The sequence below is a fragment of the Eutrigla gurnardus genome (genome assembly GCF_963514095.1).
Source record: "Eutrigla gurnardus genome assembly, chromosome: 5".
Taxonomy (NCBI): domain Eukaryota; kingdom Metazoa; phylum Chordata; class Actinopteri; order Perciformes; family Triglidae; genus Eutrigla; species Eutrigla gurnardus.
The window spans coordinates 21,225,347-21,252,581 of record NC_139919.1 but is presented as its reverse complement, the minus strand read 5'-3'; the positions used below and the strand labels follow the sequence as shown (position 1 = coordinate 21,252,581).

The 27,235-nt window shown below is 45.7% G+C and overlaps 1 protein-coding gene across 10 annotated transcripts; it reads right to left on the bottom strand.

The window, feature by feature from the left end:
• Nucleotides 1-376: 376 nt before the first annotated feature.
• On the bottom strand, nt 377-26,093 carry LOC311013985 (equilibrative nucleobase transporter 1-like). 10 transcript variants are annotated; one of them, XM_084010318.1, is made up of 13 exons: nt 25,938-26,092; nt 25,317-25,607; nt 10,908-11,037; nt 10,246-10,292; nt 9,764-9,840; nt 9,516-9,608; nt 9,296-9,435; nt 8,904-9,007; nt 8,621-8,764; nt 2,815-2,922; nt 2,210-2,396; nt 1,539-1,662; nt 380-1,428 (listed from the first exon to the last, which is right to left on the bottom strand). In XM_084010318.1, the coding sequence occupies exons 2-13, from the start codon at nt 25,486-25,488 to the stop codon at nt 1,315-1,317; spliced, it is 1,440 nt and encodes a 479-aa protein (XP_083866444.1). In that variant the 5' UTR covers nt 25,489-25,607; nt 25,938-26,092; the 3' UTR covers nt 380-1,314. The 10 variants fall into 10 exon arrangements, with proteins under 10 accessions (XP_083866446.1, XP_083866444.1, XP_083866449.1 ...); XM_084010323.1 differs by lacking the exon at nt 25,938-26,092 and adding an exon at nt 25,101-25,222 and having other exon boundaries at nt 381-1,428; nt 25,317-25,335; XM_084010322.1 differs by lacking the exons at nt 25,317-25,607; nt 25,938-26,092 and adding exons at nt 24,849-24,874; nt 24,982-25,072 and having other exon boundaries at nt 381-1,428.
• Nucleotides 26,094-27,235: the final 1,142 nt, after the last annotated feature.

The following is a 27,235-nucleotide window of genomic DNA, read 5'->3' as shown; positions in this document are numbered from 1 at the left end:
TTTCTCGTCTTGCACCTGTACCTAAATTGCAAACATCTGGGTGCAATATGCTGTAAGCAGACAGTTGTACTCTTGACAATGAAACCTTTTAAAACCGAGTCTGGATGGCACAATCTAACCTTGAGCTTTTAACATAAAAACTACACTGCACGGCCTACTGTGCAGGCATGGCCTTTGATCCTAGGGGCTAATGCGCTTGCTAAGGGACAACTGCCTTTCCTAGAGGTAGATCAGACTGCTGCAGTAGGGGCATTTGACAAATGTCAATCAGGAAAGCTTCCAGCAGCCTTCAAAGAAATTACATTTTCATACTGAAATCAATCAAGCCTAAATAGTTTTTTTTTACATATCAACCTCAGTGACTTGTCATTACTTTCGATCCAATGCTGTAGAGGCCTCCAGTCCTGGGCCATGCAAATCCCAATTTGTCTTTCAATTGCTGCTCTGTAAAAGGTGATGAGCAGTCTGCAAAGTGAACATTTCCTCAAATACAGCCATGAGTTTTTTTTTTTTTTTTTTTTTTTTTTTTTTTTTTCTTCACACCAGGATGGAGATGTGTACGATGGCATTAGGGCCACTGTGGGGAAGGGTTCCTATATCTACTTGTAACAATGCCTGAAGGTCCTTAGGGTGATGGCTGTTGATGGTCATTGTTTTTATTTATATGGGCCAAATGGGTATTTACTGACGGGGTGGTTGGTTTAAGGCACTAGTGGTAGTTTTCACTTGTCAGAGAAACTGCAAATGACGACTAGTTCTTGTAACTTGTACTGATGTAATTTCTCCATGTCTTAGTTTGCTCATGGTAGGAATGCAGCCTTTAAATACCAATTTAATGCTTATTTGATCATGGTATATAACATATATACAATTTGCCATTCTGTGGACCCAGCATCACTCTGTGCATGTTGTTTCTCCCTCTAGAAAGATTAAAGCCAAAGCTTATGTCCCAGAGATACATCATTGTTTTATTGTATAGACTGACATAAACATCACAACTGAATGATTCCCATCATATATAACTTGAAGAGCACATTGATAAAATCATTTTCTAACGGCTTCTGCAAAAAGTAAAAAAATAAAGAGAATATTTGAGTCGTACATCAGAACACTCGGTGAAAAGAGTGCAGTATCTTGGCTATAGTTGAAAGAAGTGTTTACAGCAGTAGGCTGTACACTACAATCTCCTTACTCCTATCTCTGCCAGGCATAAGGATATGGAGATGATGTGTAAGTGTGCTTCTTTCTGTGTCTTTGTCTGTCCATGGCTAATCTTGTGAAATATATTCTTTGAATATGTTAGTAGGTTGAGGGTTAAGAAGAGGAGGTCGTGGTGGCTCGCTGGGAGGCGAGACGTCGACAGTGCAGGAAGACAGAGAGAGGATGGCTGAAGGTGAACAGACCTAGCAGCGTCAGAGCAATGTTCACCTGCAGACACGTGAGAAGGAAGAGGAGGAAGCGGTGAGAAGAGAGTTTATATTAAAATTGTGATAACATGAGAAGGACCGGAATAAGAAGGTGGAATGATGTGTACTCACATATAAAGGGTCTCCATCTAGAAGTTCTTCCACCACAGCAAAGCAGGCATACTGCAGCAGAGAAAACACTGCCGACAGAGCCATGACCAGGCCATACAGCTTCCCAAAGTGGCATGATGGGAAACTACGTGTGTTGCAAACATGTTGGGCAAAATACAAAAGGGGGAACATTCATTGAAACATACTTTATGAATTGAATATTTCAAAATACATCTTAAATAAATAAGTTAATGTGAAAATGAATGCATCCATTTTAATGATAATAATGGCATATTCATTATTAATTAATTCATTGAGTCATTTATTTGTGTCTTCATTGTGTTAGTAATTGTTAGTAAGTTATATTCCAAAAATATTTCATTTGGTATGACATTTCTTGTAGTAATTTATCTGGTTTTGTTGTTATTTCACTTTTCTTTTTTGTTATTTTCTCTAGTGTTCTATAATTTTAGCATTTATATAAATATGTATATTGTGACACATAAATTGCTTTCGGCATTTTTGTTATAGAGGGATCAATACACAATAACTATCAACCGAGTTAATGAATAAACCAAAGTGTTCTCTGTTGAGTGTTTGTAAAATATACGATTGCTTGGTTATTTATGCAAGAATGTGAAGTGTGCATTAATAATTGTGTTTCTACGTATGTTCATGTGTTTGATACTTACATGGTAGTGATGATGGCTGCGTTGCCGCTGTAGATGAAGGCACGGTTTATCATCTGGACAACAAAGGTGAAGTACTGAAGCTGCAGGTTTGGGATCGTGGCACAAATTGAGAACACCAGAAACACCAGCGCCGCCAAGAAGAGAGAAAGCACTGATGCCTGCATGTCTGCTTCCTTTTGACTAACTCCTAAAAACACACACACCAATGAAAATATGCACCTGCTCCTCTAAAGAGTAAAAATCAATGACGTGTCCACACAGAGAAGAGAGCACTCAACAGCATCTATTCACTGCAATGTTTTTAGGCTTTAATTCCAACTAAATGCTAGAGATTAGGACTTATTTATTTATCATCTGGATTCTTATGTTGCACATTAACCCTGTCATTTAATGATTGTTGAACTTTTGGCCTCTGTGTCTGAGTTTGGTTGAGGTTGGTTTTCGATGCTTTACATTCTGTTATTTATCCACTGCAGTTAGTAATGGGACCTAATTGGCTCTTGCATGTCAAAGCCCCTGACAAGTTTGACCCCAAGAGTTGATCTGGGGCACACTGATAGTAGGTCTGTGGCCTGTTGGCTTCATTTCTATTATCATTATGCTACCTGCATCCAGAGGTTTGCCCTTGTTTCTGTCCAGGATGAGGCCATTGCAGGGAGCACACACGATGTTACACAGCTGTGTTAGAGCAAAAGCATTGATGTACTGGCTCACTGCAGGGACACACAAGCAAGGATGAGATGATGAGAGACAAAAGACTAGAGGGTGTGTATTCATATAGTGTTTTTCTCTGGCATAGAAGCACTGGCCAGTCTCTCGCCAGATGAATTTCGTTCCGCCTAGCTCCACTCAGATCCATCTGGGATCGCTTCCGTTGGGAGTGATTTCGGCACCAGATTTTATGGATGAGCCAATCAGGACGCAGGGCGGGAGTTTCATAGATGTGACATAGCGGAGAAGCGGCTGTGAGACTGTTTCGATTCAGCCAACAATGGCGGCTCGCTTCGAGGAAGCAAGCGTCAACATTGATGCTGCTATTTCATCCGTGTTGTTGTGTTGCTGATTGCACTGCTGCTATATCCAAGATGTCGCCTGTTCTGTTTTGATTTTCCCTGTGTCGCTCTCATCAGTGTCACGGGTTGGTTTCGATGTGAGTGGTTGAAGTAGCCCGTCAGTAAAGATGACGGACAAGTGTCTTATCCAATCATATGCAAGGATTTTTGATAAGGCCCAGCCTTCTGGAACACCTCTCCAATTGTAGCCTAATTGGCAAAGTTTCGGGAGCAGGACCACACCTCAACAGCGCCAATTTCCGCATCCTATAAATAACCACCTGACCCTCTCCTCCGCTTCGCTCCCGCACTCTGCGCCTTCGCTTCCGTGACAGCACGCGACTTCTCCCAAAGAACAACCAACTTTGCACGAGCAAACTCGTGCGGCTCACCTCATAGCCAACTCACCTCAAGATGGACTTCGTCTCTCTATCCCCTTCCGACGACGACCTCTTCCACCGAGGCCACGATTCACCAGAAGCCGACGTCACCTCCATACCCGAGACCCCGACTTCAGTGGCTCCAACGATGTCCAGGACGCCAGCGTCCCCGATGAAACCCAGCTCCGTCTCATCCATGGTCAGTATCCCGCCTGGTTCATCCCTTCTCCATATCCAAGACTATCATAGCTCGCCCGACGAATCATCCGTGTCTCCCAGCCCACCTCCTCCAGCAGCCAAGAGAGGACGGGGAAACGCGCGGACAGAACGTCGCCGTCGCCGGAACTCGCCGACCCCTTCACCGCCGAGGACCACTCCAGCCTCCCGCCGTCATTCCGACAAACCCGGCCTAACAACTTGCCGGTCGCAACGGCACCATGCTCCAGCCAGATCCCCCGACCAGCCTCCAGCTTAAAAAATCTCCGACTGTAAAGTAGCCACACTCCAAAAGACCTTAAAAGATAAAGGCATTCCGTTTCACAGATCCGACAATAAAGCAAAACTCTTCTCCACACTCATGGCCGCTCACTCCGTCAACACCAGGTCGCTTTCGGGTGACGTCATCACGCACACCCCTTCCGGCAGCGACGTCGACGCTCTTGTTAAAGGGACAGCACCACCAAACAACTCAGCCCAAAGGAAACAGGAAAAGCAACATCAAAAACAGAGTCAGAGATCATCCGCCAGAACTAACAACCCCAGAACCGTCACCACCACTTCCCGCCATCCCTACACTCCAGAGGGGGCGCCCAGACGGATGTCAGGACCCTCCAACCTCCACCAGGTTCATCACCGCCACCAGCATCAGCAACCTACTACCTATTACCAGCAACCATCGCAGCCAGTTCCAGCCGGGGCTCCTGGCACCGGGATGCCAGCGCCCCCTGCTGTCTATTTCCAAACACAGCAGCTCGCGGCAGCAGGGGTACCTGGCACCGGGATGCCAGTGACTCCTCTCACAATTCAACGAGGCCACCTACTGGGGCACTCTTGACAACGAAATATACTGCCGCATCTTCGCCGCCCGCGCAGCTCTCCAATGCCCCCTTTGCGGCGGCCCATCTCACCCAGCCTCTTCTTGCTCCATCCCCACCCACAATGAGCCGTATCAAAGCCGAACGACAGCGTCAGCATTCTCCCGCTTGTCGTCCGGCACCTCCACCAGCACCCATTTCTCCTAAACGGGTGTCATCCGCACCCTCCACCTTCCCTATCACCAAAGGCATTGATAAAAAAGGCAGACCCATCTTTCACCAAGGAGGACGTTCCATCTGCGACAACTTCAATAGCACCGGATGCTCCATGTCCCAGTGCCGCTTCCTCCACGTCTGCTCCTTCTGCGGCGGGGGCCACGCCCGCCCAGCATGCCCGCACAACCCTACCTCGCCGAAACCAGGTGAGCACTTATCTACACCCATTAATATCTCAGCTTTAGCAGAAGCACTTCGTTACCACCCCGATCCAGCTTTCGTTCACTTCCTGATTAAAGGATTCAAAGAGGGTTTCCATCCCGGACTTTCCACACAACCATCCATTCCTTTCGAGGTTAAAAACCTCCAGTCAGCTATAACCGATCCAGAATCAGTCGACCGCCTCCTGGCAATAAAAGTCAAGGAAGGCTTCATGATCGGACCATTCATCCATCCCCCTTTTCCTAACTTTCGCATCAGCCCCCTCGGCATTGCAACCAGGAAATACTCCGGCAAGAAATGCATTATCATAGATCTTTCAGCACCCCACGGCAGTACCATCCCCAGCATCAACAGCTTGATCCCGAGTGAGGATTTTTCCCTTCACTATGCCACCATTAACCATGCCATCGCCCTCATTAAACTTGCCGGCAAAGGGACATGGCTCTCAAAAACCGACATCACCAACGCCTTCAAAGTCCTCCCCATCCACCCCGACTTCTGGCGTTTCTTCGGTGTCCGCTGGCGCGGTGTATACTACTTCGCCGTCAGGCTCACATTCGGCTGCAAAAGCAGCCCCAAACTATTCGACACCCTGTCCGAAGCCCTTTGCTGGATCCTGTCCAACAACCACGGGATTCCTTACGTCATCCATCTCTTGGATGATTTTCTTATCATTTCCCCCCCATCGTCACCACCAGCCTCCGGCCTGGTCATCTTGACTTCAGTCTTTGCCGACCTTGGAGTTCCACTGTCCGCAGAGAAAACCGAGGGCCCCTCCACATCCCTAGAGTTTCTCGGTATCACCCTCGACACAAATAAGTTCCAGGCTTCTCTCCCGGTTGAAAAGCTCAACCGAATCAGCCTCCTGATCTCCAATTTCCTTTACGCCCCGTGCTGCACCAAACGTCAACTGCTGTCCCTTCTGGGCCACCTTAACTTCGCCCTACGCATCATCCCCCAAGGGCGAGCCTTCATATCCCACTTACTGACCTCCATCTCCCTGGATAGCCCAAGCCGTGCTGAACTCCGCCTGTGGCTCAACCTCCTCTCCAACTGGAACGGTATCACCTTCTTCTACCACGACCAACTTACGCACCCACATGACATCCACCTGTACACCGATGCCGCTCCTTCAGTCGGTTTTGGGGGTTTCTACAATGGAAGATGGTTCGCAGCAGCATGGCCCCCAGAGCTCGCAAATGAATGCCAGGTCGCTTCCTCTGCGCTCTTCGAGATCTACCCCATAATAGCCGCTGCCATCTTGTGGGGACACGAATGGTCCCGCAAATCCATTCTCATATATTCCGATAACCTCGCGGTCGTAGACATTATTAACAAAGGTAGCTCCAACTCCCCATCCATCATGCCATTCACACGACGCCTCATCTGGCACTCCGTCACCCATCAATATGTTCTCCGCGCAGCTCATGTACCCGGTCATGCCAACACCATCGCTGACTCTCTTTCCCGCTTCTTGTTCCAGAAGTTCAGAAGCTTGGCGCCTCACGCCGACATCTTCCCAAAGCCAGTTCCTCCATATTCAGCGCTGACATTCAACTTGTAAATCCAGCGCTAAGACCCCTGATCAGCGAATCCCAGAGCTCCATCATCAATAGCCTATCACCCTCAACCCTCTCTTCCTACTGGACGGCTTGAAAAAGCTTCCACCAATTCCACAACCTATACAACATAACCTTTCCGTCGTTCGATCTCATCACCTTGACTTCTTACATCACTCATGCCCATTCCATCAGGGCAATCAAAACACACACCATCAAAGCTTACCTTAGCGGCTTAAGCTTCTTCTCCAAGTTAATAACCGGCAGTCCGGGGCTGGCCACCAGCCATCCCCAAATAACTTCCCTCATCAGAGGACTCCTACGCCAAGAGCCAGCCACGAAACCTCAGCGTCTCCCTCTTACCGCAGACCTGCTGTTCACCTGCCTCCACACAATCCGCTCCTGGTACGGCACTCCCCAAGTCTTCTTTTTCTGCTGTTTCTGCTAGCCTTTTTCGGTTTCCTCAGATGCTCCGAATTTACCTCCTCAACCATCTACTTCGACCCGAGCCGTCACGCTTGCATTTCCGATTTGTCCCACTTTTCAGACGACACCATGGTGTTTCACTTAAAGCAAACCAAAACTAATCAATTTGGTCCGCCTACACCCGTCTTCTTCTTGCAGGTCCAATCACCACTAAACCCCTTAGAAACCCTCTCGAACTTCTTGCAATTCTGCAAATCCCAGAGCTCTACAATGACTGATCCCCTCTTTATTTCCGAATCCGGCCAAGTGGCTACACAATTCTGGTTCCACCATCACCTTCGCCTCGTGCTCTCATCGTCCGGTATCGCGCCCCTCAACTATTCCGGGCACTCCTTCAGGATCGGAGATGCCACTTCAGCCTCCCGTAGCGGCGTCCCAGAACATTTCATTCATCATGGGCCGCTGGTCCTCCCAAACGTACCACCGCTACATCCGTTCGGATCTCAAAGATCTCAGGTCCGCTCAATCTCGGCTAAAATAATTGGAGGTTTTGGGGGTCTGTTGCCACCCGGGTGCGGCGGCTGATTCTCCACAGAAGCCCCACAACGCTCCTCATCCAGAATTGAGATCTTCGACACGTCTTTTTCGTTCCAATATCAATAAAATCCTTAAACGCATCTCGTTGACGGTGTGGTCCTTGCTAGTGAATTGTAGCCTAATTGGCGAAGTTTCGGGAGCAGGACCACACCTCAACAGCGCCAATTTCCGCATCCTATAAATAACCACCTGACCCTCTCCTCCGCTTCGCTCCCGCACTCTGCGCCCCTCTCCCCCACCCCATTTTTCTCTCCCTGCTCTTCCTTCTATCCTCTCCTTCATAGGTCCATGAGGGGGTCCGTCGCCGCCCAGGAGCGGCGGCTGATTCTCCACAGAAACCCCACAACGCTCCTCATCCAGAATCGAGATCTTCGACAAGTCTTTTTCGTTCCAATATCAATAAAATCCTTAAACGCATCTCGTTGGCGGTGTGGTCCTCGCTAGTGAATGGAGCGATCCCAGATGGATGAGTGGAGCTAGGCGGAACGAAATTCAGGTTACTGGCCAGTGGCATATCCAGGACATTCACTTGTCCTGGAGTGAATGTCCAAGATGGGACACAGAGGTGGTGTCGGGTGACCATGGCAGAGCTAACATTCATGAATGGAAGGTGAGAAAAATGTCTTAAAATCACATCGCTTTACTACAACTTAAGCACTTATGAAAGATAACTGACTCATGTTTCATGAACTTCCCTTCAGGCTTTCCTAAGGTATCATATTGGCAAGAACGGACCATATGGATGGAGATATAGACAAACAACCAAGTATAATACCACCAGCTATGTCTGGTCATGTCATGTCAGGACTGACGCATGATGAAAACATACACAAAGAAAATAGGGGAACAAAGCATAATAAGGCAGGTTTGCACAAAATTCCATCTTTGCTGAGACTGACACGATGCAGTGTTGGTGTGTGTTTACCCAGTGAAGGCTCTTCTGCCGTCAGCCGCTGCAGCGTGGGGTTGAGGGTGCCGGTGAAGAAGAAATGCCTGAGCTGCATCACGGAAAACCAAATCACATGCAATGTAAAGAACCTGGACTTCAAACACTCACGGAAACTCTTCTCTGAGAGATTCAGAGGGAGAACACGGAAGTGGATGAAGAAAAGGAAATGGGGAAACATAAAGAGAAATAGAATGTATGATTATAATATTCCGTTTCGTCTTACTATGAATTATTCTATGACAAATTACAGTCAACAAACCTGGTTTCACAGGGACGTCTTTGACTTCTTCAGTTGGCATCTGTGCGCCATCATTTTCTGCTAGTTGCTCTAAGCTCAGAGTCTTTGATTTACCACAGGATATTCTGATAAAGGTCAAAGGTCACAGTGGATCAGGCACAAAGTGAGTGCATTGTGGAATATGGGGGATATTTCCAAGAAAGGTGGAAAAAATGTTTTTGCAAGAAACTTTGGTACATCAATTCTTTCTTTGCCTTTAATATTTGCAACCAAATGTATATATCATGAAGCAATTTTTTTGATGTTTAAAAAAAAAAGAACAGTAAGAAAATAATGAGCCCAATCACCACTTGATCTATCCCTGAAGCATGTATGAGATGTTGATGTACGTGTGTTTTTTGGGGGATTTGTACCCGTAAGTGTAGTCATCAGGCAGTGGGAAGGGAATGCGGTCTTTCGGCAGCAGGAAGAAAGTCCTGAGGAGGTGAATGACGCTGCAGGCGGACAAGAAGAGGAAGGAGGCAAAGAGAGAGATGCCAGCCTCGTCTAACACCTGCAGGACATCAAGATCGGCATCGTAACATGAATATGAATAAATTCAATCTTTGAAAGCAGTATGTGAATGTTGTTCACCTTGATCACAAGGAAGACCACTGACGAAGACCCGGTGGCCCCGGTTGCGATGCAGATGAGGGTGCCACGATATGACTTACACAGGTTTCCTCCCTTTAGGACAGAAATTAGAATAAATCAAAACAGTTGCATCTAAGTGTCTACCTGTGACCCTTAACAGGATAACAGATGATGGATGGATTTAAGTATGTATAGGCTAGGGACTCACAGCTTAAATGTTTTTTTTATCTGAATGACTATTTCAGTACCTGGATGCTGGTCAAAATAAATACGTTGCCGCCACCTGCCATGAGGGAGAGAGCTGGGTACAGCAGGTAGGGCAAATCTGATGGGGGGGGAAAAAACACAAGCATGGGGTAGCATAGACAGCCAATTAAGGGAATTGTAGGTAAAAATAACTCGCTCATACACAGCAAGTGAGTAGTTTTTCTTGTAAATAAATTACTTTTACTACATTTGTAAATGTTCAACGTTTTTCTGGTAAATTTGCCACTTTATAATTTTGGGAATTTTGCCACTTTTTCTCGTAATTTTGCTACTTTTTCTCGTTATCTAGTGCCTTTATAATGTCGTAACTTTGCTACTTTTTTCTCTGAATATTATCCCCCTGTCTCGGCTCCGTTTTTTTCTACAATGACCCTAATACGCTGTCGTAGTTTGAGTCACTGTTACTTCTTGACTGTATTTCTTCATAAAATTGGCACATAACAAAAAGACCAAGATTTTTCACCTGTAGACGAGAAGGCTGCCATTAAGGTACCCATGGTGAAAATGGATCTGCCGGGAACAAGAAATGCCATTGTTATCGTTTCATTGGAATGGGAACGCATTTTACAAAACAAAAAATTTGACATGCAAAATTTTTTCTTAAAATTAAAGGTCATATTGATAACATTTTGATTTAAACGAATAATAAAACTAAAAAATACATCCATAGAGCTTTTAGAAAGATATATATATATATATATGTATATATCTGAGGTACCAAACTGGGTAGGCATGAATGTGTGGTTTCATGTAACATAACACTTTTACATAAACCCTGAGACCAATATGATGATGAAATTACAGCAAATCACCTATTTGCATTGTAGTATCAGATTAACCACCATGGAGGAGTCACCGCCATGCAGGGAGATAGAGGGCAGAAGGACAGAAAATGACAATATCAGTGAACTATTTGGATTTAAAAATAGTACACTTGTGGTAGTTTTTCTGTGTGTTTGTATCCACATCATCCATTCATTATGTGATTTTAACATCCCAATAAAGTAGCACATTCATAAAAAGGTAAATATTTGAAGTTTGAAATGTAAAAAATATGTAAAAGATATAATACCATGAGGTGTTTCATCCATTGATCTAATATAATTCAGGTGTTGTTGAACTTACATTCCAAACAGCCGTGTCACTCTAGTACCGAACTGATCAAAGAGGAAACCGTTAGGCAGCGTCATGAAGATAAACAAAAAGGAGGCGATGGTGAAAATAAGAGAGAATTGTTCGTCCTGCCCTTTGCAATCTGTAGACACGTAAAACAGAAAGATTGAGCCAATATGGTGAAATATATGGTTAAAGTGATGGTTCGGAGTAAAATGCACCCTAGCTAATTTCCACCATGACATCCAGCCAAATACCCCCTCAGAAGCATTTTTAGCGATGGTCAACATTGGTCAAATAGGGCTATCAGACGAATGGCTTAGTAATGGCGCGATGGTACATCTTGTATATCTCGTAAATGACCCCACTAATAATGCATGGAATGTTACCAAACTTCTGCAGTAGTACACATAGGGTCTGTACTCACAAAACGAGGCATTTGAAAGTTTTTAAGTACACCAGGAGTTTATTTCAAAGAACACTTGCCTGATAGCTTCTATCCTCTGCTGCTAACGCTAGCGCTGCTCCGATACCACTTCCTTGTTTACCCAGCCAATGCCGTCATGCGAGTTTCACACGAGAGTATGAAAAAGTTTTGCTGAACTGTAATATCAAGTCAACACATTTTTATAAATGCTTGTATTATCAGGTCAACAAGTGTTGACAAGTGTTGACCTGATAATACAAGCATTTATAAAAAAATTCAGCAAACCTTTTTCATACTCTCGCGTGAAACTCGCGTGATGGCATCGGCTGGGTAAACACGGAAGTAGAAGCTATCAGGCAAGTGTTCCTTTAAATAAACTCCTGGTGTACTTACAAACTTTCAAATGCCTAGTTTTGTGAGTACAGACCCTATGTTTACTACTGCAGAAGTTTGGTAACAATCCATGCATTATTAGTGGGGTCATTTACGAGATATACAAAATGTACCATTAGCGCCAGTACTACGCCATTCGGCTGATAGCCCTATTTGACCAATGTTGACCATCGCTAAAAATGCTTCTGAGGGTGTATTTGGCTGGATGTCATGGTGGAAATGACCTAGGGTGCATTTTACTCTGAACCATCACTTTAAACAAGTGACAATTAAGAGAGACCCCTGCATATACAGTATAGGCAAGGCAAGGCAAGGCAATTTTATTTGTATAGCGCATTTCATACACAAGGCAGACTCAAAGTGCTTCACATCATAAAACAAAGTGAGAAGAAAAAAAGAAAAAAATAGAAGAATTAAAAGAAAATAATAAAAATTTAAAAAAAAATGCATTACAGAAAGAAAATAGAATAAAAACATATTTGCAATAATTAAAAACAGTGCAGACATTAAAAGATTTAGCAGAAAGCTATGGTGAACATAACAGTTTTCAGTCTAGTTTTAAAAGTGGTCAGAGTTGGGGCAAGTCTTACATCTTCAGGAAGGTTATTCCAGCCATTTGTTGCATAGTGACTAAATGATGCTCTCCCGTGATTGTTGTTTACTCTGGGAATCACTAACAGATTGGTCTCAGAAGATCTTAGTGGTCTAGAAGTCTTATGTAGTGGGAGCATATCAGTGATATACTTCGGTCCTAGACCATGTAGTGATTTATATGTGAGCAGGAGGATTTTGAAATCAATCCTCTGACATACAGGGAGCCAATGTAAGGATTTAAGAATTGGTGTAATGTGCTCACATTTTTTGGTCTTTGTAAGAACTCTAGCAGCAGCGTTCTGAACAAGCTGTAGCTGCCTGACAGTTTTTTTTCGGAAGACCTGCAAGGAGACCATTACAGTAGTCTAGCCTACTAGTAATAAAGGCATGTACAAGTTTTTCTAAGTCTTGAGCTGACATGAGCCCTCTAAGTCTTGCTACATTTTTTAGGTGATAGTAGGCTGATTTTGTTACTGATTTAACGTGACTGTCGAAATGTAAATCAGAATCCATAATAACCCCAAGATTTCTGGCTTTGTTTGAGGTTTTCAGGGACAGAGAGTGAAGGTGTTGAATTACTTTAAACCTTTCTTTTTTAGCACCAAAAACAATTATCTCAGTTTTGTCCTCATTTAGTTGTAGGAAGTTTTGGCACATCCAGTCTTTGACTTGCTCAATGCACTGGCACAGAAGATCTATGGGGCGATAGTCGTTTGGTGATAGTGCTACATAGATTTGGGTGTCATCGGCATAGCAATGGTGGTCAATGTTATTATTTTGCATGATTTGTCCTAGTGGGAGCATGTAGATGTTGAATAAAGTTGGCCCCAAGATTGAACCTTGGGGGACTCCACACGTTACATTGGTAGGTTCTGATACAAAGTCGCCAATGGAAACAAAATAGTTCCTATCTTGTAGATGGGCCATTCTACCGAATTCGTGCAAATTCCAGAGTTGGAAACTCATTTTCAAAAGTAATTTTTTTCCAAAAACTTTGTCCATACATATATTGTACCATATTTCTATGGTACATATTTAGTAAAGGCGCAGTCAAATTTCATATATTAATGTCTGCCTGTTCTTGAAATGTTTTTCCGCGCCTGAAATGTGTCACTACCGTAACACAGCAACACACTGCAATAAAAACAATTATATTAATCTGTTAATATTGTGTGTCCATACACCCTCTAAAGAATAATTTTAGTAATTTATTATGAAGGGTTTTACAACTAAATCAATTAAAATGATTTTTTAAACAAATTTCAAAGTTTATTTTCTAATACTCATCAAAATTTAAATGCAATCTTTTTTGTAAAATGAATTACACTGATCATAGAGATCTCAGAGTTAATTAGTTATGACATTGAATGTACATTTTACCAATAGTTATCATAAAATGTTATTTAATGACTCAATTCTTATTTTATTTGACAAAACACTCAGTGTTACGGTAGTGACCGCACTGTTACGGTAGTGACTGCACTGTTTTGGTCGTGACCACAGTATTTTGTTTGCAAGGTTGTATTATATCCCCTCAACCGTATTGCTTAATACTAACTCATAACCTGCCTTACAATGTGAATTTTACAAACACAAATGTTTATAATCTATCAAATTAGGTCATTTACTATTGAAGAGCCATTTATTTTACATTACTTCAACAGAGCAGCGCATCTACTGCAACATGACATTAAAAGATCTAAAACAAATATACACACAGCAGAACGTGTTTTGTGCTTGAAAGTGCATTAAAGTACAAAAACATAAAGTAGAGCTCCAGAAAGGGTCTTTCAAGGGTCTTTATTTTTCTGTGGTCACGCATTCCAGAACGTCTCTTATTAGTCTCACTAGAAGTGCGTGGAGTAACAGTCTCACTAGACGTGCGTGGAAGGTGAGGAGGCGTGGGAGAAGACATGGGAGAAGGCGTGGCAGAAGGCGTGGCAGAGGGTGTGGGAGGTGGCGTGGAAGCCGTGCACAATCTCTCCATCTCTCTTTGACTTTTCACCAATACCCTGCGATGTTGCTGTCTTTTTCGCCATGATCTTCTGACATTCCTTTACTCCCTGAGATAAATCACTGATAGATTTGACCTTTCCTTCTTCCTTTCGTTTCTTGTTTCGTTCTCTTTCGTTCTTTAAATATTCTTCGTACTTCTCTGGGTCTTCCCTCAATCTTTTTCTGTATTCTCTCACCCTCTCTGCTCCACTCTTTGTATGTTCTTTTGGCATTGCTGCTTGCTTTCTCCCAGTTTAGCTGTATAATGTCAAATATAAATCAGCATTATCTTCATGTTTTATCATATCATACATTATTTAGCACTTTAGAATGAAATGTGCTTTACAAAACAAATATAATATAATAACAATATTATTATTATTATTATTATTATTATTATTATTATTATTATTATTATTATTATTATGTTTTAAGAGTATAATGTAATAATAATGATCAAACATTGCCTTAAATATGTGGAACATTGCATGTTTTCACTACTATAATGATTATGTCACAACCGTAACGTTACAATTTGTTACGGTTGTGACTGTTACGGTTGTGACATTTTTAGCTAATTCCTTGCATAACTCCAACATGCTAACAAGTAAATGGCTAGCAACAGATGTTTGAACAGTTGTACACACAACAAAACATAATATTTTGCTTTGAGCCCCCAAAAGTGTATTTACTTGCAGATAATAGGTGTACGGTTGTGACAGTTATTAATGTAACATACTGATTTTCAGACTTTTGAACACATTTACTTAAAAATGATGAGAGGTAATCACTCACCATGCAGCCATGAGGGACAGGGGTGCAGTGTCCCTTCCTGGTCAGAAATTCTGGGGTGTGGCTAAAACCAGGCTCCACCCATGTGGTAAAAAGACTCGTGTTACGGTTGTGACATGAAAGTGTGGGACAGCATTTTTTAAAGCTTGTTTTGTAATTTTAAAAAAAACTTCAAAATGAATCTAAATATTTTACATTCTGTTTCAAATAAACCAAACATATATTTTAAAATACACCATTGGAAAAAATGACAAAATTCTTTTAAGTATTATTTTCATGGATTGAAATTTAGGGCTTAGAGATTGGGACAACTTCTTCCCAATAGAAAGTACCTAGGAAGGTAGCATAAATGATGATTTTGTATATATTTAGCTTAATTACTATCTAGTGACAGTCTTGTGTTTAACTAGATCATAACATAATCTTAGTAAATATTGAAGGTCTGAATTCTTAATTGTTTTGTTAAATTGTTTTTTTATTGTGGGACAGCAATTTGCACGAATTCGGTAGAATGGCCCAGATATGACTTGAACCAGTTTAAGACTGTGCCTGAGAGCCCCACCCAGTTTTCCAACCTGTCCAAGAGTATTGAGTGGTCGACAGTGTCAAATGCAGCACTGAGGTCTAATAGCATTAATATTGAAGTTTTGCCAGAGTCTGTGTTAAGACGGATGTCATTTACAACTTTAATAAGGGCCGTCTCGGTGCTATGAAAAGGTCGAAATCCTGACTGGAAGTTGTTGTGGCAGCCAGTTGAAGCCAGGAAGTGATTTAGTTGTTGGAGGACAACTTTCTCAATTATTTTACTTATGAAGGGTAGATTTGAAATTGGTCTGTAGTTGTTGATAATAGAGGCATCTAGGCTCCGCTTTTTTAGAAGAGGTTTAATGACTGCAGTTTTGAAGGCCTTTGGGAAATTGCCTGATTGAATGGAGTTATTAACTATTTGCAATACGTCTATTGATAGGCAGTCAAAAACATTCTTAAAAAAGTTGGTAGGTAAAGCATCAAGGCAGCAGGTGGATGATTTTAGATTTGTCACCGTTTCCACTAGAGTTTTAGAGTCTATGGCATTAAAGCTTGCCATCATTGCTGTGTTACTTTTGCCTGAACAGGGTGGTGATCCAACTTTTTTGTTTGAGATATTGATGGCGCGTCTGATGCCTTCAATTGTATTAGTATAAAAGAATGCAAACTCATTGCATTTCTGCGTGGAATGGAGTTTAGCTGGTATTTGTGTTGGGGGGTTGGTCAGTCTGTCAACAGTTGCAAATAGGGTTTTCGCCTTATTAGTGTTGTTGTTTATGATATTGGAGAAGTATGTTTCTCTCGCACTTTTTAAGACTAAATTGTAGGCCCGGAGGCTCTCTTTATAGATGTCATGGTGAATATGAAGTTTAGTACTCCGCCAGATTCGTTCAGCCTTCCTGCACTCTCTTCTCTGGGCTGTCACAACAGCAGCTTTTCTCCAGGGTGCCTTTTGCTTACCAGAAATTGTTTTAACCGTAGCAGGTGCAATGACATCTATGACATTCAGAATTTTGGAATTAAAGATGTTTACAAGATCATCAGCATGACATGGGTTTAGAGGTGGTAACGAGGAAATGGCATTTTTAAAGAGTACATTGGCATGTTCATTGATGTACCGCTTTTTGACCTTATTTGATTCTGTTTGTGTGTCAGGAATGAAAGAAATATTAAAGAAAACACAGAAGTGATCAGACAATGAAGGATCAGTCACAAAAATGGAGAACATGGAAACATGGAGACCTTTTGTGATAATCAGGTCCAGGGTGTGTCCCTTACAATGAGTAGCCTCTTTCACATGTTGAGAAAGGTCAAATGTGTCTAGAATATTAAAAAGTTATTTTGCACCCTTGTCATTCAAATCATCAATATGAAAATTAAAGTCACCAGTTATAACTAGGCAGTCAAAATCAGTGGAGATGCTAGACAATAATTCAGTAAAATCATCGAAAAAATTTGACAAATATTTAGGTGGCCTGTAAATAATTAACAGGAGAACTCTGGGAGAGCATTTCAACACAGCACAAAGATAATCGAATGATGGAAAAACACCAAGGAACATCTGTTTCCCCTGAAATGTATTTTTAAATATAGCAGCAACCCCTCCACCTCTTTTCCCAGATCTACAAACATCAATAAAATTATAGTTGGGGGGTGCTGTCTCGATCAGAATGCTTGCACTGTTATTTTGTTCTAGCCATGTTTCAGTTAAAAACATAAAATCAAGTTTAGAAGTGGTAATAAAATCATTGACTAAAAATGATTTGTTATTAAGAGACCTTTCATTTAGCAGACCCATCCTGATGGTGTTATTGACAGGCTTTGAGGTTGACTTTGATTTTGAGAGAACAGGAATGAGATTGTTTAGGTTAGCAGTGTGTTCAAGTTTCCCAATGTTTACTCTCTTAGTAGTCACAACAGGAATGCAGAAGGTGCCATGTTTTGATGTAGGCGACCTTGGGTCCAGCTGATAATGCGGTCTACTGCTGAACCCTTTTCTGTCTCAGTAATATTCAGGGCTGCTGTCAGGGTGGGGAGGGGGTGGCCAAAAGGGAAGAGGTGGCCATAAGGGAAGAGTTTTGGAGGAGGGGGTCTTGGATTTTAGTGACTTAGTTGCAGCTTTGGAAGAGGGGGTCTTGGGTTTTAGTGACTTAGTTGCAGCTTTGGAAGAGGGGGTCTTGGATTTTGGTGACTTCGTTGCAGCCTTGGAAGAGGGGGTCTTGAGTTTTGGTGACTTAGTTGCAGCCTTGGGAGAGGGGGTCTGAGTAGGGCGGGGGGTAGGTGGGGGTAGCTCCTGGAATTCCAAGGGGGAGGAGGGGAGAGAAAGGTTTATTGGAGGGAGGGAGAATGACGAAGACCTGGATTGGGATTTGGGAGGGGTGGGGGAGGGATCCACATTCAGTCCTCCTTCGACGTTTCTGATAATCTGTGTTTCGTCTTCCCTCTTTGTTGGTTCCTCTCGTCTCTTGTCCTTGGCGACAGATGGATGACGCAGGCAGTAAGACATGTTGGTGATGAATAGCTTTGCTCCCAGCTTATTTAGGCAAAGTCTGTTTGTCTTAAAAAGATGCCTGCAGTCCCAGAAAAAGCGGAAATTGTCAATAAAATGCATTGGGCGAGTAAGAGATGCAGTTGAGAGCCATTTGTTGAGCCAGAACAGTCTACTGAATGTCTCAGCTCCTCTCCCGGTCGGGGGCAGAGGGCCACTGATGAAAACCTCAGCATTCACAGAGCTGACTGTTTCAAAGAGTTTGTTGAAGTCCTCTCTCAACTCTGTTGATTGTTGTTTTTCAATGTCATTAAATCCAATGTGCAGAATTATATTTTTCACAGTTGGGTGTGCAGCCACAATTTCCAGGATTCTTTTTTCCAAATCAGACACCGTATCCTTCGGAAAGCAGAGTACTTTGATGTTATTACTGCTTTTCATATCTTTTACAGAAAAGTCACCCACAATCAGATTTTCAGGCCCTGTCGTTAGCTTTCTCTGTGGCTTTAGGTTAGCAGGTCTTACCCTGCTGCGTGGTGGTGGGGGGTTATCCAGGCAGTCAGAGGGGGATCCATGGTCCTGCAGCAGTGGAGCAAACCTGTTCTTTAGTTGAACAGTTGTTTGCTGGGGAGGTTTCTTGGTAGCTCTCCTCTCCCCAGCTGTCCGCTGCTGTGTCCTACGAGGCAGTGGGGTTGAGGAGGCGCTGTGCCTGGATGGAGATGGTAACGCAGGCCAGCCGGTCAGATCACAGATATCGGGGCGCTGGGTCCTGCCAGATATCCGTTCTCCCATGTCACAGGGAAATGGTCTTCTCTTTGGCTTCGCACCAAGTGTGTCCCAGGGAGGATTATCTCTGGTAGATTTATTACCGTGTACAGGATCCTCCCGTTTCTTCATAGCTTCATTATTGCTACTTAGCTGGGTTCTAGCATGCTCCTGTCCACTGTTTTGAGTCAGTGCTAGAGTGGTGTTGTTCCCACAAAGTCCATTCACTTCTACATTTACTTCTAACCGATTTATTTTTGTTTCCAGCAGTAAAATCTTCTGTAGGAGTTTATGGTAATCTTCCGTAGAGAAGGGAGGCATCTTCTGCTAATTACCTTTAGCAGGCTCAGGCTTATCTTGTTTGGTAGGCCTCCTCGCGTAGCGTTGAGGAAGTCGTAAAAATATTGAAAAATGCCCGTTTTATCTCAAAGAAAATATAATCCCACTGGTTTTGTAAATATCCAGGAGCTGCTGCTCTTTGTTTCTTATTGAGGAGAAGCAGATAGCAAAAAATAGCAGAAAATCGCAGGCAGGGGTGAGAGCAAAGAGGAAAAGCGTCTGCACTGTAGCAAAGCCGGAAGCAATTAATGAAGTAATGTAATGAAATGCAACTCTTTATGGAAGCCTCTCTGGCCGTAACGTAAGTTATGACCATAACTATGGATCTATGAGACTGAACGATGACCGTCACCACGGTCTTCACCTTGAATGATACCATCATCTCCCTATCCTCGAGACCATATATCAACAAAGTCATGTGACTGACCTTAAGGAGGCTTGACTCGCCGCCTACAAAAGCATCCAGGTGAGCACGCCTCTCCCTCTTGCCCCGAACGCCTCAGCCCGTTCTGAGCGACAAGAGATGGTGACGGTCATCGTTCGGTCTCATAGATCCATAGTTATGGTCATAACTTACGATCTATTTCGACCTCACTCAGACCGTCACCACGGTCTTCACCTTGGATGACTAGTACCATCAGCGTCGCGAGGAACAGAGGACTCCACCCCTCCTCGTCCAGCAGCCGAGAGCACAGCAGAGCCCAGTGGAGAGGGCGATGCCACGTTGACCCTGTAAAACCTGGTAAAAGTACAGGGGACACTCCAGGAGGCTGCTGCGCAGATTTCAGAAAAGGGAACCCCCCGCAGAGCAGCCCAGGAGGTGGCTACGCTCCTGGTGGAGTGGGCAACCACGTTTCCCGGGACTGGGAGGCGCTGCATAGAATATGCCTCAGAGATAGTAGTGGCAACCTAGCGGGACAGACACTGCTTCGACACAGGGAGGCCCAGCTTGTCACCACGAAAACACACAAACAGCTGAGAATGTGAGCACCTCAGAGAATGAGTGCGTGCAGTGTAAGCTCTTAGTGCCCGCACGGGGCACAAGGTAGGGTCAGGTTGAAAAGCGCTGACCTCAATAACCTGGTTCACTGTCTGAGGGTTAATGACCTTAGGCAGAAATGCGGGGTTCGGCCAAAGAGACGCGCCAGTGTCACCAGCCTTCCACCTCAAACAATTCGCGCTCACAGACAGAGCGTGTAATTCGCCCACTCTTTTAGCTGAGCAAATAGCCAAGAGAAAAGCCGTTTTGTGAGACAGGAACTTGAGGGTGGACTGATCAAGGGGCTCATATGGAGGTTGAGTCAGGGACCTCAAGACCAACGGGAGGTCCCATGATGGAGCTCTGGGGGACCTGGTCGGACGCAGGCGACAGGCCCCTTTAATGAACTGAGACACCAAAGGGTGCCTGCCTATGGTAACCCCACCCACTGCCTCATGAAAGAAGGAGATAGCAGCAGTGTACACCGTAATGGTGCTAGCAGCCCTCCCTGAGTCCAAGAGAGACTGAAGAAAACGGAGGACCAGTTCAATGGGGCACGTAGACGGGTCAACTTGTGCACGTCGACACCATGTCAAGAATACACTCCACTTGTGGTTATAATTAGCACGGGTGGAGGGAGCTCGAGCATGTCCTATAGTCCTCAGAACTGCTTCGTCTAATCTCGGAGAGCGGGACTGAGGAGGGGCCATGCCCAGAGCTGCATAAGAGCCGGTCTGGGATGCCAAATCTGGCCCCCCGCCTGTGAGAGGAGGTCCGCCCTGCCCGGTAGAGCCCAGGGTTGGCCGTGGACCAGGCGAAGGAGCATGGAAAACCAGTGTTTCCTTGGCCACCGGGGGGCTATCAACAGCACCCTGTAGCGACCCATGGTGACCCTGTGGAGCACCTGGGGAATCAACGGGAGTGGGGGAAAAGCATACAATAACCCGTCCGGCCACTCGTGAGACAGAGCATCCAGGCCCAGAGAGCCCCGCCTGCTCGTTAGGGAGAACCACATCCTGCAATGTGTCGTCTCCGCCGAGGCAAACAGGTCGGTGCAGGCCATGCCAAACCGAGCCCACAGGAGGGCCACCACCTCTGGGTGAAGCCTCCACTCTCCTGGGAGGGGACCCGTCCTGGATAGGAGGTCCGCTGCCCGGTTCGCAACGCCAGGGATGTAGACTGCCCTGAGTGAAGCTAGATGTTGGGCCGCCCAGAACAGAAGTGTCTGCGCCACCTGGAGGCAACGCAGAGACCTGGTGCCGCCCTGGTGATTCACATGGAACACCGTGGAGGAACTGTCCGTGCGTACCAGGACATGCCTGCCCTGGATGGAAGGAAGGAGAGCCTTCAACGCCAGGAAAACTGCCCTCAGTTCCAAGACGTTGATGTGCTCCTCCCCCCAAGGGGGTCCCCAGGTGTCACGCACCATCCTGTGTTCCCACACAGCCCCCCACCCCGCCAGGGAGGCATCTGTGGTCACCACCGTCCTTTTCGAAGGAATATTCCCAAGAGGGACACCCTGGAGAAGGAGCCTCTTGTCCCTCCATGGGCGCAAAGCACGGAGAAATGTGCGAGTTACCCGAACCTTTGCGCGTCTGTGCAACTTCGGGTGGAGGCCGAGAGCATTCAGCCATCTCTGCAGCGGGCGAGCCCTGAGGAGACCCAGAGGAACAACGGCCACTGCCGCTGAGATCATGCCCAACAGCCTCTGGAACTGGACCAACTCCAGCCGCCTGCCGAAGCGAAAATGGGACAGGAGGATCAGGATGTTCTCCACCCTCTGAGAGGTGAGTGACACAGACATTGCGACGGAGTCCAGGCGCAGCCCGACAAAGACCGCCTGCTGACCTGGCACCAGGTTGCTTTTTGTCCAGTTGACTCTGAGCCCCAGAGACTGGATGTGGGAGAGAACCACTCCCTTGTCCCGTAGGATTTGGTCGCGGGACGGGGCACAAATCAGCCAGTCGTCCAAGTATGGGAGGATTTTTATACCCAACAGCTGGAGAGGGAGCAAAGCGGCTCCAATCACCCTGGTAAACACCCTTGGTGAGAGGGAAAGGCCAAATGGGAGGACCTTGAACTGGTAGGCCTGGTCCTGGAAGGCAAAGCGGAGAAAGGGCCTGTGGGCTGGGCAGATGGGCACGTGAAAATAAGCGTCCTTTAAATCCACTGAGGTGAACCAATCCCCCTTTTCCACAGCCTCCAGGATCTGACTCGTGGTCAGCATTTTGAAAGGCAAAACCTTTATGAAGGCGTTTAAGCGCCTGAGGTCCAAGATGGGGCGCAGGCCTCTGTCTTTTTTTGATACGAGGAAGTACAGAGAGTAAAAGCCAGTGAGCTGTTCGCTTGGCTCTACTCTCATAATTGCATCCTTCTGTAGAAGGGTCAGAATTCCCCCTGCTAAAATTCGTGCCTGGACCGGGTCCCTGACTGTGGTCATACGGACCCCGGAGAAAGGGGGGGGTCGCCGCCGAAACTGGATCCTGTATCCCGTGGACACTGTAGCCAGCACCCAGGGGTCCAGAACCCGTTCTTCCCAGCTGTCCAGGCAAAGCTGGGAGGAGCCTGCGGCGGCCGTCCCCCCACCCCTATGGGGCACCGGCCTGACGTCCTGTACCCCTGGGGGGGCGCCTCCTCTGGGATGCCTCCTTACCAGGAGGACGGGGTTGGAACTGCTGCTGACGGCGTGATGGCGGCTGTGTACCACCAGAGGCCGAGAAACCAGCATGCTGCCGCCACGGCTCCTGGCGAGCCCCAGGGGGGTGGTGTGAAGGCTGGGGACCCCTAGGCCCATACCTGGGAGCCGTAGGTCTGCTAAAGGTGCGCCGCACACAGTCTCTAGTGCGGCGAGACTGTTCGGCTTTGTCCAGCACGCCCTGAGAGTCAGGGTGGAAGACCCGTGCAGGCACAATTGGCATATTTGTGAGCTCCTTCCTGATGTTCTCTGGGAGCGATGTCTGTGCCAACCAAATCTGCCTCCTGGACATCATGGCAGATGACATAGCCAGACCAACGTCCCTCGTAAGTTGGGAATGAGTGACGAGAGCAGAGTCTATCAGGCTCATAGTGTCCTGATCCTCTGGGTTAGCCGTCCTCCTGAGGGCCGCCAACAAGATGGCGAGTGCATTACCCGAGCGGGCAGCCCGGGTGGCAGCATTGTAAGAGCGGCACACTAGACGGTCAGTCTTTTCACATTCCTTTACAGGGCAGCGGGGGTTAGCAGTCACCCGTTCTGGGCCCAGAGACGTTAGGGCCGCCATCTCCCCCTCCACTGGGGGCATGTCCCCCATGCCGGTGTCAGGAGCGTACGGGACCTTCGTCAGCCTCCGGCACCCAGCATTGAATTGCGGTGCACCACTCGGAGCATTCCACGACTTCCTGAGCATCTGCAGATAATCTGCCGCCACAGGAACAGATGTAGGTTGCTGAGTCTGAGAGATACCGGCCCAAACGCCATCCATTGGAGCAGGTGCCACAACTGGGATGTTGAGTCCTACAATCTTCGCCGCACTCATAATTTTGGAAATTATGTCGAAGGCGGAAGACTCACCCCCACCCGGAGGGCTGAGGTTGGACATCCCCTCAACCGTGGAGGACCTGAGCTGCTCGTCTGAGCCAGCAGTGTCCAACTGTTCACCGCTCCCAAAAAGCGAGCCTCGTGCATACAGTGAGATAACGTCCGGAATATCGCCGCCATCCCCCTGGCCAGAGGGCAACTCATCAGGGGAGGGCACCCTCAAGCGCCCCTCCCCCGGTGTGCCTGTCATGGCGGGCCACTGGGCCTTCACCCTGCCCAATCTCTCCGACAGACCACGTATGGCAGCCAGGATTTGCAGTTGGGTGTCTCCCTGGCCATCCTGGCCACCTGGAGCACCCACAGGGTCATCTGAGGGCTGGACAGCCTGCTTCTCACCAGAGCCGCGCCTCCTCTTTCGGGTAGGGGTGCGCTCATGTTTACGCTTCCGGGAGCGTGTCTTAGGAGCCTGCACCTCCTCACTGAACTGGGAAGGGTCAGGTTGCACCGCCCCCACACGAGCAGCCAGTTCCAGTCGCCTGGCTCTGCAAGCCCGTTCCTCCCTGGGCAGCTCGACTGCCGCCGCACAGGGGTTGGCAACATCCTCCAACACATGGGCCATGCCCAAACAGGAGGGGCACTCACGATGGCCATCACGGGGGTCCATGACACCCCGGCAAAAGCGACAGGCATGGGAGGTCATTTCTCAGTGTAACCTACAGCTACGAATAGCTGCTCAAAGGAAAACAAGCAGGTGAACAAAAAGCAGCCCGGCTACTGCAAAAAACAGAGATTCAGGGCGAATAAAAATTTCTGCTACTGCACCTTTAAGTTTATGAAAAAACTGAAAATAACCCAAAAACGGGAGAAAATTAACAAGCCCGGAGGCAAGGGGACAACCAATTAACTTAGTTACCAATAAACCTGGTCGGCAAGAAAGCACAATACCCCACCAACTCACTCACCGGCCCCACTCACTGTGCGCGAATGCACGAGGGGGGGGGACAGCGGGTTAAAACGGGGCTCAAATCAATAATAATATTACAAATAAAGGAGGAAGCGGCGTCTGAGCACGCTTAATTGGCTTGATAACTCACACCTATAGAGGAGAAAAAAGCTGTGAAAACGAAAGCACTTACCACAAGCTGCGGGTAATGACAATCACCTGAAACAAAGAGAGAGGTTAAGACGCTCTGCTCTTTTTCACGTAGCGTAACCTCTGTGATGTTTACAGCACAACAAGTGCGCAGAGGAAACAATCCACATACAAACCTCAGGGGCGCAAGGCACCTGCACCGTAGTGACGAATTGTTAATTGTGAAGTCCAACAACGCTACTTACCTGCGGTCTCGGATGAGGCGAGTGAGGCAAAGAGGGAGAGGCGTGCTCACCTGGATGCTTTTGTAGGCGGCGAGTCAAGCCTCCTTAAGGTCAGTCACATGACTTTGTTGATATATGGTCTCGAGGATAGGGAGATGATGGTATCATTCAAGGTGAAGACCGTGGTGACGGTCTGAGTGAGGTCGAAATAGATCTCACACCTGTTAGACGGGTGAAATCCAGATGCTTTGAATTTAAAGAAGTAAAGGCGAAAATATGCAACTGACCTAAGACATGTGTTGTGTTGACACACATAGAGCTGAAGTAGCCCTTAGTCTTCAGGACGAAAGCAAGTGAAGCCCATCCCAACACGATTCCGGCAAAACATAGACATTCCAACAGACTGGTAAATAGGGTGAGGCAGTGTTGTACCTTCAAGCTTTTAAGGCAATGCGGCATGATCTCTCCCACCACACAGACACACAGACACACACACACACACACACACACACACACAAACACGCACGCACACACACACACACACACACACACACACACACACACAGTTGTCAGTCTACCTGCCAAGACAAACAAAAAGAAATACAAATGAGAAATGTGAATATGACATCTTCAAAGAGACAAGCATTTACATACAAAGCAGTTACATATATAAAGAACATCAAAAGAAAAATGGTTATGGTGGTACTTTCTGGTACTGTACCTCGAAAACAAGACTTCAAGTCTGAAACACACCCCAGGCCCTCGCAGAGTCCAGCGCAAAGACAAATGTGACTGAATGACTTTGCTATCAGTAGTTTTAAAACTATTTACTTGAGGAGGCGTGCTATGTTCAGCAATGTCCTTTATAACATGAAAATACTTTAAAATCAATTACTGTATACACTCACTTTAAATTGCCTCTGCGTTGTCACCGTTGTAGCTTTCCAACAATGGTTCTAGTGTGATTGTATCCCATTCAGAAGATTTGTAATCCAGTACGGAACAACAGTCTGTTTTATCTCTAGACTTCATAATCTAACAATGAATGTACTCTGAGTTGCTGTTACAATCCATCCAGTGATGCATTGCATCTGTCAACGAATCAGAAGGCTGCGTTGCTGATCACATCACCTAATGGATGAAGAAAAGTACTGCTAAAGTGCTTGTGACCAATGTAATCTAGTTTGACCACATTGAGATATCCAAACTGGTTTTATGTAGATGTGTCAAAAGTACAGACATTTTTTACTCAAGTAGAGGTATACCGATATTTGTACTAAAAAAGACTATGTGTACTTGTGTAAATGTGTAAAAAATGTACTCAAAGTTTAAAGTAAAATGTAAAAAGTATCCCTATGAAGGACATTTTGACTGGCTGTTTTTTTTTGCTACGTTAACGAATGAATCTCACGTCATATTAAGAAAGAAAAATGTATAATTCCCCTCAAATGCAGTAAAATGAAACTAACAAGTCTGTTTCGAAAATGTAAGAAGTAGAAAGTACAGATTTGTTTCAAAATGTAGGGAGTAAAACTTAAAAGTGGTCAGAAAAATAAATACTCAAGTAGAGTAGAGATACATGGAAATTCTACTTCAGTAAAGTAACAAAGTATTTGCACTCTGTTACTTCCCACCTCCGGTTTCATGAGGCTGAGATATCTAACAATCTAACAACAAAAATCCATGGTGGAGGTGTGGCGTGGTTCAGCCTGGAGCAGGTTAGTAAACTGCACTTAGTGTGTGTGAAACCAACAGAACTGTTAGTTTCCTTGAACAAGCACACACTCACATACGCATCTTTGAACATTATTCATTATAAATTCCAGTAGGACCTTCCCGGCCCCCTGGTTGACGACACCACTCACCGTCAGCCTCGCCCGGAGGTGAGCGGTACGTACGTTCTCGTAGTGGTACTTTGGGGATCACTTCCTGCAGTCCGGTTCTTCAGTATTTAGATTTCCATTTACACATTCTTTACTTCCATCACAACTTTTCCCCTCAAGTTCTGTGTGCACACAGCCCTGCTGTTTCATGTCTGTTTCATGGGAATTTGCAGGGTGTTTCCATATGCTAATTAGGAAGAACTGGCCCCCAGATTCAAACAAACATTTAGATTATTTCCGCTTTGGACTGTTTGAGAGTGACATAACACTATCTGACAAACAATTAAACAGGCTTTTTCCTGCAAGTGTTTCCCACTAATAAG

Excerpts from the sequence above, each read along its gene's own strand:
- LOC311013985 (XM_084010318.1), bottom strand. The coding sequence starts at position 25,488 with ATGCCGCATTGCCTTAAAAGCTTGAAGGTACAACACTGCCTCACCCTA. Across the intron at positions 9,008-9,295 it reads CCTGATGACTACACTTACGG|AATATCCTGTGGTAAATCAA; the intron begins GTACAAATCCCC and ends GACCTTTATCAG. Across the intron at positions 1,663-2,209 it reads GCAGCCATCATCACTACCAT|TTTCCCATCATGCCACTTTG; the intron begins GTAAGTATCAAA and ends CAACACACGTAG.